Source organism: Clupea harengus, chromosome 19 (genome assembly GCF_900700415.2).
Source record: "Clupea harengus chromosome 19, Ch_v2.0.2, whole genome shotgun sequence".
Lineage (NCBI taxonomy): Eukaryota > Metazoa > Chordata > Actinopteri > Clupeiformes > Clupeidae > Clupea > Clupea harengus.
In genome coordinates, this window is record NC_045170.1 from 13,064,956 (window position 1) to 13,076,878 (window position 11,923).

The following is an 11,923-nucleotide window of genomic DNA, read 5'->3' on the forward strand; positions in this document are numbered from 1 at the left end:
GGAGAGCGAGAGAGAGAGAGAGAGAGTGCTAAACGGCTAACAGCCCCTTGAGGTACTGATATGTCTGAACTGTGTCTTAAGGTAATTCCAGGAAGGAGAATAAGATACGATTGCAAGCTTCCCTGGATGTCTTCACATGACATACTTCTCCAATGTATCATTTCCACACATGACTGGCTCATCCACTTTTAGTAGTTCCTCTTCAATATGTGTGGGGAAGTTACCCAATTTGGAAACAGCAATTTTTGGCTCACAGTTGAACCATGTGAACAACCAACTCCTAGACTGAATCTCTGTGGATTACATCTATACAATATTCCAAAAGGTTCCTTAACAAACACAATAAAAGCATTGTTCAGTTTCAGTCTTTTATTTTATGTTATTGTCTTCCAAAAGTGGGCACCAAATTGTTTTTCACATTCTACATTCTCTTTCTGCCTGCTGGAGAAATTTGTCAGGCTTGCTTGCTGAAGGTTGCAGAAAGTTGCTTTTACATGCAAAATGTGCAACCTTCAATGCAGTGATGGATGTAAAATAATCGGAGGGATTCACACAGAAGTCAGTCATAGAAATGCCCCCTTTCAAGGAAGATGTGAAACTTTGTGCTTACACCAGTGTACAAGGGAGGTTGTGACCATGTGACCATGAAAATGGAAAAAGTGAAAAAGTGTCCCATTCTAGCGTTTTTAAACACCTAATTCTCTGCAGATTAGTATTAGGAGAGGGAGAAGTAACCCAGGGTGACATGTACTGTATGTACAGTGTCATGTCAGTCTGTGTGTGTGTGTGTGTGTGTGTGTGTGTGTGTGTGTGTGTGTGTGTGTGTGTGACTGCATGGTATTGCCAGTGTTCTTTAAGGGAACCCAGGCAGGTCTCTTAAACCAGATAAAAGAATTGGGCTGTTTACACCAAAGATCAAACTGTGAGCTCAGGGTGTGTATCAAGTTTGTGTCGGGGCGTGTGTGTGTGAGTGTGGGTTTAACTGTGGGCTTTATTCCCACCAGATGGGGGTGTGAAAACAAAAATCACAGTGTTTGTTGGCTATATTGTCAATCACTGAAGGAGACAACCCAACCCACATGATGATCAGCTAACCTTGATAAGAGCTACGTTAGCTCTTAACCCTTTACTTGGAACCCTCTGTCACAAGGCTGGCGTAACCTTGTAATGAACATGTTATGGCAGACATGTGGGAGGTAGGACTAACTCATATATCACAGCTACCATGACTACTCATTTAGGATCTTTTAACAAAAATCCGGCAAAAATAATAGTGAGCATTTTAAATACAGTCACTTATAAAACATGACAAAATATTTTGGCTCCTCACACTTCCTTTTCCTCTCAATATTACACAGCCTGTTTCACAGACATAATATCATCAGGAAATGTAAAGACTTGTAAAGACACTGCATTAAGCACTGATAACATTGCCAGTATCTTTGGCCCATCGGTATTGTGTATACTGCTTCAAGCTTCAAGATTTCAGATACAGATTCCCAGTTCCAACTGGGAACTAGTTCTGATTTACAAGCCATATCCCATCCCATTAAGTCAATGTTAAGGCTTTATTCAGGCATTTCTGCCATTGCAAAACACAGCAATTTATTTGTGGGTACTACACTTTTTTCACAATTTCTGCACTGGGGGAATGGTTTATTATTTGAACGCCAATATTTTCGTTAATGACTGTTATTGTATGACAGGGGTGTTCGTTTGTGGGTGTTTATGGATCATTACACCCAATGACATGAGATGTTATATCGCTGTCAAATTTGTGATTATGTGTGTGTAGACATGGGGGGGAAATCTTGAGTTGTTTATCTTGCCTGTTACTGCAGAGACTAGGCCCCACTGGGCACCACTACCTTTAGAACCAAGTCACAACCAGAATCTCCTCCTCAGCCGTTTCCCCTCCTCAATCGTCAATACCCTCCTCTTGCCACCCAAGTCCCTCTCCAACCAAACAAACTCCTCCGCGGTGTGCAGATCAGTGGGATCTGATGCCTTGAGCCATTAGTAAGATTATGATCACAGGGTGTCCGTCGTCTCCAGGCCTGTGCCAACAGAGGCGAGAGCGCTTCTTTCGCTGGTGGAATCGAGGCAGTGGCACCCAAGTGGCAAGTGGAAAAAGTGCCAACTCGACACCCCTCTCTTTCTCTCTCAACCTCCACTGTTCCCACTCTCCTTCCCGTCCCTCTTTTTCTCTGTGTCACCCGTGACGCATGTTCGGATTGGGTTCCTCTAATTCCTTAACGAGATTGCAGATTCCACGGACATCCAATTAGATCGTGATTAACTGGGCTCAACCCATTAGGTCTGACAAACGAATTAAAATGCTCACCCCCGAACCCCGTGAAACCACCCCGAATAAAATTCTACATTCTCAAGGCCACACAAACACTAATCTCTCCAAAGTGTGGCATCATCGCTGCCATGTTGCACCCAGATGCATGGATGTGAGGTAAATACACGTGCAAATGATTCCTCTGGGTACCTCTGTAAAGCGGTAGCACACTGACCTTGACTGTAACATGAAATAAATACTAAATGGCATTAAAATCAATCAAAATCATTCTAACCCAAACAAGTAAATAAACAAAAATAAAATAAATAAAGTTTGAAGTAATTCTGATCGCAACAAATTATTATTTATTGTAAATATTATTTCATGTACAATAAGAAAATTGGAATAATTCTAGAGTGCTTGTACTAATGTAGTGGTGAGTAGCCTCCTGACTTGCTTATTTCTTTCAGTATATCTATCCACCACCTGTTCCTGCTCCCCAAGGGCCCTGGTCTCCCTTCCAAACCTGGATTCTTCAGGTATGCGCCGTCCTTTAGTTTCTTCAGTAGCTCCTGTCTTTTGACCCCATAACCTGCTTTCCTTCTGCAATCGGTTTACCTGACTCTCCTCGCCATGCTCTCTGCCTCCCCCTCCTCTCTTTCTCTGCTCCTCCTCTCGCTCTTCGTCTCTCTCTCTGTCTCTCTATCTCTCTCCTCTCTCTCCCTCTATTTCCATCTTTGGGGCTTATCCCTTCATCCCTGATCTCCTTCATCCCCTCCAATCCTCATCTGTTCCCTGGGAGGAAGGGGGAGAGAAAGAGAGAGTTTTTCACAGGTAAGTTCCTGCCAGTCGGTGGGAAGAAAGCGTGAGAGGAAGAGAGTGAGAGAGAGAGAGGGGTAGCAGGACTGTCCTGTGGATTGAGGAGTGCACAAGCAGCCGAGAGAAAAAAGGGGACACACGCACTCACACAGCGAGAAGAAAAAAGGGATTGGAATAAAGGAAAAAAGGAGCTGCACAGCGAAAAGCAACGTGAGTATTTTCTTCTTATCCTTCAAGATCTCATGTTGCATGCTGTAGAGGATCCTTACCGTTCATTTGGACTGCAGGCCTTTGAGACTGTTTAACTCGTCTTCATCAGAAATGCTTCAACGAAGATGTACCCTGTTAGAGCACTTACTGCAAAACATAGCAGGTGACATCAACCAAGCTGAGAATACTTGCAGTTGCAAGAACAGGGATGTCACCACAATGTATAGAAGTCATGGAAGTATCTGTGCAATCTACTTTGCACAGATTGCAAGATTTAAAAAGGCAAGCAAGGATGCCACATCGTTGAGAGCTTTTGCTTTGGCTTTTAGTAGGCTTGCAGGAGAAGATGGTTCTACTTTTTCCAAAGACCTTATATGTCAGCTAAGAAGGTGGTTGGGGATGTGCATGTGTTCTTTAGTTCTTGACCGTTCTGGAGATAACATTACTAAAGCATTTAGACTACAACTCACTAGTAATGCTAAACAACCAACAACAGCAAATAGTTAAAGCAAGTTAAAGCAGTTAAAGCAATGCTTTAACAACCAACAACAGACACCAAACCCCTTGTTCTGCAGGTTTTGGGGGATTCGTCTGGGCACTGCAATTCAATGTACATCAGTTAACTTTAATTTGTCAGCCAGGCCAAAGTTTGTCATTGTATTTTAGCCACATGCACAATTGGTGCGTCAAACATCTTACTTGATCAACCTGCACCAAAAAATCCAAATAGGGCTATTGACAAGACACTGACCATGAGGAAGAGGTTTGTATATTTTTCAAACTATGGCCATTTGTCAAACCCATTTATCCTAACCATATATAGTTTTTTTTGTCATGCCTTCTCTTTGCCACTATGCCTTATCATGCCATTTATTTTTGTCCATCAATACATTTCTCTCTCCCTCTTCCTCTCTCTATCTGCCCCTCGCTCCCTGTCTGATCCAATGGGATAGTAATCGGATGACAGGAGATTTGACTTGAAAAGCCACCCTACAAGCTCCTGCCGGGGGCTTAACTCTCCAACTCTCCAACTTCCACTCTTCCCCCCCCTGTCCTCTGGACTATTTCCTGTCACTTTTCTTCTTCTCCATTGCCTTTTCCTCAGGCCTGTCTCTTTAACTTTGACTCATAGTGGATCTCTGATGCACTAGTGTGATGCTATACCTGATTACCTGACTCTTAGGTGGTCACAAGTGGCTCGGAGGCCAGGTGAGATTTGGTGTGCATGCTGAAGTAAAGCTCCACAAAGCCTTCTGATCCTCACCCATAGAGGTCATTTGTTTGAAAACAATTGCTCCTTAATTACAGAGCGGAACACCAATAATATTGTGGGGATACAAAGTGTGAATTCTAATGAAAACTTATTGGTAGAGATACAAAACTTGATATATACATGTCCTGAAGGTTATGTTGGTTGACTATACTTGTTTCTGTGGGACACCATCATATATGTCTACCATTCTCAGATGCCACCTGCAGCTGATCATTTTGCTAAATCCAGATTTTGTTAAATCCAGACTTGTTGCCAGTCAAGGCAGTAGTTAACCTGCTCCTGGACCCACAATGTAGCTTGACGGATGTCCAAGGCTGTGAAATGACACCACAGTATGCAAAAGGGGTCAAGATGTTCTCACCGTCCAGGATATGACATCATTGGTCGGCACGGAGGCCTAGTTTCAGATTATGGAGTTACCACCAGGTTTACCGGACAATCGCTTACTTCCTTTTCACTGGACGAGCAGGATGTGGCTCAGATTAGGCTAAATCCACTCGGTGGATCTTCTCACCACAGGAGCGAAGGACGTAATGCGTGTAGCCACCTTTGTCACCATTAATGGCAAGATGCATGGAGACTCATCTCTGATGTCCTCCTCTGTTCTTGTTTTTTGCGCTGTCTAGTTTCCCTCTGGCCTGTAACATCCCCTGCAAACCGTCGCCATGGGTGAGTTGGACGTTTTGAAAAAGGAGGCTGAGACCCTTAAAACTCAGATTGAGGTAAGCAGCAGTCATCTTCGAAGCACTCAACCACACCTAGTACGGGTTCCACATTCTGAGAAAATCCATATCTTTATAATATATATTATGCATCTATACATTACTCATAAAACAAGCGGAGTCAAGAATCTTCCTGTCTGGAGTTAATGGGATGTGTTTGCAGTATTGCTTCACTTTGTGACTCTTTAAACCTTCTAGTGTAAATCACAGATGTATAACATTTTGATTCATCTTCCACCTGCAGACTGCCCGCAAGGCAGTGAACGACACAACCATGGAGGCGGCTTCCTCTGGGGTGGCCCCTGCTCCCCGTATCCAACCCAAAGCCAGAAGGACTCTGAAGGGCCACACAGCCAAAATCTACGCTCTCTACTGGGCCCTTGACAACAAGTGAGTCAACCAGTGAAGGAGCAGGACAGTAGGGGTAAAACAGCTCAGCATAAACGTCACATGGTGAAATGGTTTTCCATTTATCTGCTGTAGCAATGCTCACGTTCCTGAGGAGGAAGTAATGCCTTCACCATTTAATAATTCACAATTTAACCCAACTCACAAAATGTTTGGAATCAGGGTGTCAGGGCTTTTACTCAAGTTCTGTCAGACTGGAAATTAAAGTATGTTCAGATGCCCAAGCACTACTTTACATAAATGCACACTGTATTTGCTTTCAGTTTTTGATTCATCACATGTTGTCATGTAGGCCATACATTATTATAAGCCTAGCAAAGGTAGGGTGAAAAGTCAGAAAGGTGTCTTCTTGTAGTGTGCTAAGCATTTACATAGGACACAAAGGTTAAGTGTCTTCTACGCTTAAGTCAGAGGGCCTAATCTGCTACGGCCTGGTTGGAATTGTCTTACGGGTATTTACACTATCTTGTGAACATCACGAATCCCCCTTAATGCTTAGTTGGATCAACTAACAGGCTCAGAGGACCAGAATAGCTTCACTAGCCCGTGATTTGGAGGAGAAAAGGAGGAATGTTCGGTCATTTAGTCAGGCATTTTGATATGTATGCGTGAACTATAAAGCTCAATTCAATGCAAACATGCTAAAAAAGGTCAAAGGCACCAATAAGGTTTCAAATGTATTGATAGATACTGGCTGTTTCAGCACAGTGCTAGAGGAACATAAGCGCCACCAAGTGGCACATTTAGGTACTGTCACTTTAATAACTCACAGGAAGTGATTTTATGACTAAATTAGATGAAAATGTACATATGGACAACATCTTGTATGTGTAGTTCTCTCAAGGTCATTGATTGTATTATTTACCATTCTTTTTTCATTCTTTTGAATTTAAGTAAATTAAACATAAACACATCCATGCATATCATTTACAATATCAACAATACAATGTACAATGGCTGCAATATCCTACTACAATATCCTGCAATACAGCAAGTGGCATTTTACATATTTATAAAACATGCTCATATTATTCAATATATTCATGGGATAACGCTGATTTCTTAACCTGTCTATTGTAGGTTAATGGTCAGTGGTTCCCAGGATGGCAAGCTGCTTGTCTGGGATACACATGCTGGGATACTGGTGAGAGGACCGTATAGCACTACTATAATGGAATACGTTGAAAGTTTTTACATGGACTGTTAATGACGTGTTCAAACTTGTGAACAGTTGGTGATCCATATGGGTTAGTAAGATTTGTGGAAATATATTTAGAAAATTCTCCTTTCCATCCCCAGGCTAATTGCGTGCCCCTCAAATCTGCATGGGTGATGACTGTCTCATTCTCCCCCTCTGCGGGGCTGGTGGCCAGTGGTGGTCTTGACAACATGTGCACTATCGTCAACATTTCAGGAGAAAAGCCAAAGACCATGAGAGAGTTGGATGGCCATGATGGTAAGGGACATAGTAACTAGCTTTTTGCTCTTGTTGATAACCCAAACAGATTGATACCAAGGATTTGACAGTAGTCTTACAGCTTATATAGATACAGATCATTCAATAAATACTTTTTGATGGCTAAATAAACGTATGTCTACAAAAGTTCCCTACTTCTCTTCAGTAATGGTGAATTGAATGTCATTTCAGGACAGTTAATCCAAATTAGCCTCAACAGAATTGTTTTATCTGTACAAAGACAGACTACAGTTAGCCACAGGTAGTGCAAAATATGATCACACTGATGGGCATAACGTTGTTTGTGGATAGCTCAGTCATTTTGAAATCTGCAGTGTGAAGTAACATTTCTTAATGTGCCCTTCTCTCTCACACTGTCCCCATTCCTGTTGCCATAGTAATGCTCACCTCTCCAATGTGTCTGATTTTCCCTTTTGCCTATCAACCATCTTAGGTTATGTGGCCTGTTCCCGTTTCCTGAGTGAGACTTCAATTCTTACTGCTTCTGGTGACCAGACCTGGTATGGCACACTACGTAAAATCTACATTAGTTAGACCTTGATTTTTTTGTACTCTCATTTGTGAACATATTTTACCGTTTCATTTATGAATGTCATATTCACACTTGGAACAATCTTCTCATCCTTCATCCAGTAGAAAAAGCCTTCTATCAATCTCTAAATTGCTCTCTCTTCTCCAGTGGTCTTTGGGACCTGGAGACTGGCAAACAGAAGCAATCATTCCTGAACCATGTGGGGGACTGCATGTGCGTGGCACTGGCTGAAGACCAGAACACATTCATCTCTGGGGCATGTGACTCCCAGGCCAAGCTCTGGGACATCAGGGATGGCCAGTGCAAGCAGAGCTTCATCGGCCACACTGGTGACATCAACGCCATTTCGGTAAGGAACATTCACAACACGGACCACGGGTGTTTGGTCATCGGCAAGCTGTGGACTGGTTGACAATTAAGCTCTAGATTTACATTGTTATTGAGTTTCACATTGTTGCATTTTTCTAAATGGAGCTTGAGAATTACCGTAAATCCTCAAATAAAGACCGGGATTCAATTAGAGGCCGGGCTTCAGATAGTGGGCGGGGGCGTGGTCGATACGGACAAATAAAGGCCGGGCCCCAAATACAAGCCGTGGGTAAAAAAAGGTATCGGTAGCATATTGAAACAAATCGCGGAAGCGTGGAATATTTGTTATGGCTATTAACTATCCACTAAGCTCAACACAATGTCAAAATGGCACGGGCTTTATGCCCTGGTACAAGTTATCACGAAGAGACTGTGCTACCGTCACACACCTGTATAAACTCAGTCCCAACACAGTACAACGACATGCAATGAGAACAGTAAGGAACATTGTTAAGGAACATCGTTGAGGCTAGTGCATCACATAGAGGAAAGTATGCGCCCGCCGCACGGCATTATGGGGCGACTATGCCGGCACGTTCCAATATTTTACTGTAGCCTACCAGAATCAGTCCATCAACACAAAGCAGACATCACAATTTAATTGAATGCATTTCATAAATACATGTTCTCCTCATGTTGGCTAATTTCATGGCTGTTTGCAATAAAAAAATAAAATGTTTCAGCCTACAAGGCGAATTTGTTATTATACAGTTACTTGCCTAAACGATAGAAGACATTCCTCCAAAATACCTCTTTTAAATGATTTTGTTGCCGTTTCTGATTTCCGCTAAGAAAAAGATGTTCTTCAGGCTAATAGAACTTTAACGTTCCAGGTGTTGCGTAGCAAGCCATTACTTGTTACTTGTACAAGTTTTACAATGACTTTCCGCTACGTTAAATGACCGGACTTCTTGCGGAATGATATGAAAGATGTGAATTAGAATTGCCAAAGACAGCGGTCATTAACTTTTTGCAGCGGTGAATATCAAGAAATGACAGACCTGCTAACGTTGGGTGCCCCATTCAAATCAACGGAACTTTTTTGAACATTCTGAAGAGCCGTAAGAAATAAAGGCCTGCCCCTAATACAAGCCTGCCCCAAATACAGGCCAGTGCGCTGTGCAGCCTAAGTAAATAAAAGCCCCGGCCACTATTTGAGGATTTACGGTAAGCTATGAAGTTGCAGTGTTATTGAATTTCACATTACATGTGTCTAAAGCAGCTTGAGCTTGATGTTTATTAGTTTGCATGTTCCCTAGTTACGTTTACATTGTTCTACCAGTTGAGATACAGGAAAGGAAATCTCTTTTTACCTTAACGCATCTGACCTAACACGGCAGCCATTCTTTCACTGATTTTGCTATTATTTTGCTATTTGGCACAAACATTTATTGTGTCCAGTGTAACAGCACTCTGACCTCTGACCATTCATACCTGCTCTCTTATCACTGTAGTACATGCCAAATGGACAAGCTTTTATCACTGGCTCGGACGATTGCACCCTGAGGATGTTTGACATGCGTGCAGACCAGGAAGTCATGTGTTACCAGAACGCCCAGCCCACCGCTGGTGTGACATCACTTTCTCTGTCACTGTCTGGACGCCTCCTCTTTGCCGGCTATGATGACTTCAACTGCAACATATGGGATTCTCTCAAGGGCGAGAAAATTGGTGAGTGGAAAATAAAACTAAATAAGACACTTCTATAGCTACGATGGACAAATTAAATATTTGAAGGGACAATAGTGTGTGAGAGAGGTAACAGCAGTGACAATCCGGGGTGGAAGGGTTTAGCAATATATTTAAGGCAAAGATGGAAAGGGAGACAGAATGTACCATAACATTATGGCTCGAGTCCCATTGCCCGACATGAGAATGAGCTAAGACTCAGTGGGTTGCAGGTTTCAAGAACAGAGTGAGTTTAGGAGAGGTCCACATAATAGTAGACGGAGACATTTTTGAGAGCTGAAGGACAAAGACACCTCAACAAAGCTGGAGCTCACAATGCAGGAATATTTCATCTCCTCTTTTTCATAGGATACCGACATACTGTGCAATGAGTGCATAGGAGAATGTCAGCGTCCACAGTCACTGAGCCACTCACTCTAAACTCTCTCCCCTCATCCTCCCCTCTCAGGTGTGCTGTCCGGACATGACAACAGAGTGAGCTGCACTGGTATCCCTAGCGACGGCATGTGTGTCAGCACTGGATCCTGGGACAGCTTCCTGAAGATCTGGAACTGAGCTGGCCCGCCCAGCCTCCGCAGCGGAGCTTGAGAAGGAGGAAGAAAGAGGGAGTGATGAGGAAGACGAAGGGGAACATAGCTAGCGTAGAAGCACGGCGAGCGTGATGAATGAGTTTGACTGCTGGGTAATGCTGGTTAGGTAGGAGGGTTTGAGTGTGGGGATGGGAGGAGAAGTGGAGGAGGCATCACACGTTTTGTTATCAGGGAGAGAGAATGGAAGTGGGTTTTTTTTCATGCCAGACTAGTCTTCTCTTTTTTGACTCGCTCACCAGTTCTTTCCCTCCTCTCTCTTCCTTCTTTGACCACACTTTGAAAGCAAGGGCAAAGACTCCACTGAATGTATAAAATGGTATTCCTACCACATCATGATGCACCATGGAAGTTACTGCTGAGTGTTTCAGTATATCATGAAATGAAAACAATCAAAAAACATAGCATTTTATGGTCAGACATATTTGAAAATAATGAATATATATGTAAAATAATGTTTTATTGTATTTAAATTAATATAACAAATACATAATAGATTTTTGAAAGTAAAACAAGAGAAGTCACGTGGAAGTCAATTATATGGGGGAAATGTTTAAAAAGAAATAGGACCTGAGGTTTTTGTTTTTTCTCTTGATTTAAAGCAGTACAGACTAGATGAGAGATGACACAAAACCTTGTTTGTACATTTTAGAGAATTCAGTAGGTGCAGAGCTTGTGTGCATTGCTGTTATGCCACACATCTGCGGTGTATGTTTGAAACTGCGGCACTACAGCTGACATTTTGGATCTGCAATGATACTGATTCTTATACTGATGCATCTTCAAGCACTCTAACAGCCAGCTTGACTTGACCCCAAAATGGCTGCTGTTGCCCTTCATCAAGTCTAACATGAATATCATAATACGTTTATCCAATATAGGGAACATGTTCATGTAAACGGGACACAGATCAACAAAAGTCACTATCGATTTGTTTCATATATCTTTCCCCATATGTTGAACAATGACTCAATAAATGTTTCCTACAATCAGTTATCAATAAATGATTTCCTCCAAATATTTTTGTTGTGCTTTTACATCTGCAGTCTGTCTGTAAAATGGTGTTTGGAAAAAACTTTCTAATAAATGTAGAATTCTGCACTCCACTGGAGTTGGTATGTGTTTTGCATTGCTCTGACATCAGAGACCATCATGGATTTATAGCCGTTTTACAGGATTTAGTACATTTAGTATGTGTAACTTCAGTTTACAGAAAATCCCAATGTAAAGGAGCTTCTTAGGTGAGCAAGTATGTGTCTAAGAGGGACAAAGTAGTGTATTTCATTGATTTTCTACCTCATAAGCACGTATGGTCAAAAGCGAACTACCTGAACAATATTTCCATCAATCTGTAAGACATGAAGGATATGAAAGATGAGGATTTCACAAGTTGTTCGGGGGGCAGAATATCTCCTGACATAGAGGTAAATGGAAGAAACTACCCAGTTTATTCCCCCTTAAATATTACTGCATTCAGGAAGGAAGGAAAGGTGTAAGGAGAGACCAGTGCATTTTTGTTAAACGTTCTCTTAACAGGGAAAGATAATAAG

At 42.2% G+C, this 11,923-nt stretch overlaps 1 protein-coding gene across 1 annotated transcript; it reads left to right on the forward strand.

Moving 5' to 3' along the window:
• Positions 1–3,043: 3,043 nt before the first annotated feature.
• Positions 3,044–11,479, forward strand: gnb3b (guanine nucleotide binding protein (G protein), beta polypeptide 3b). Its single transcript, XM_012818232.3, has 9 exons — positions 3,044–3,316; positions 5,216–5,311; positions 5,556–5,701; positions 6,800–6,863; positions 7,019–7,175; positions 7,630–7,696; positions 7,876–8,077; positions 9,552–9,768; positions 10,235–11,479. Exons 2-9 carry the CDS (start codon positions 5,255–5,257, stop codon positions 10,339–10,341), a joined length of 1,017 nt encoding a protein of 338 aa, XP_012673686.1. The 5' UTR covers positions 3,044–3,316; positions 5,216–5,254; the 3' UTR covers positions 10,342–11,479.
• Positions 11,480–11,923: the final 444 nt, after the last annotated feature.

Bases quoted from the DNA above. Each gene is read 5' to 3' on its own strand.
- gnb3b (XM_012818232.3), top strand. From the start codon at position 5,255: ATGGGTGAGTTGGACGTTTTGAAAAAGGAGGCTGAGACCCTTAAAACT. The intron at 8,078-9,551 runs GTAAGGAACATT...TTATCACTGTAG, and splicing joins GTGACATCAACGCCATTTCG to TACATGCCAAATGGACAAGC. The intron at 9,769-10,234 runs GTGAGTGGAAAA...CTCCCCTCTCAG, and splicing joins TCTCAAGGGCGAGAAAATTG to GTGTGCTGTCCGGACATGAC.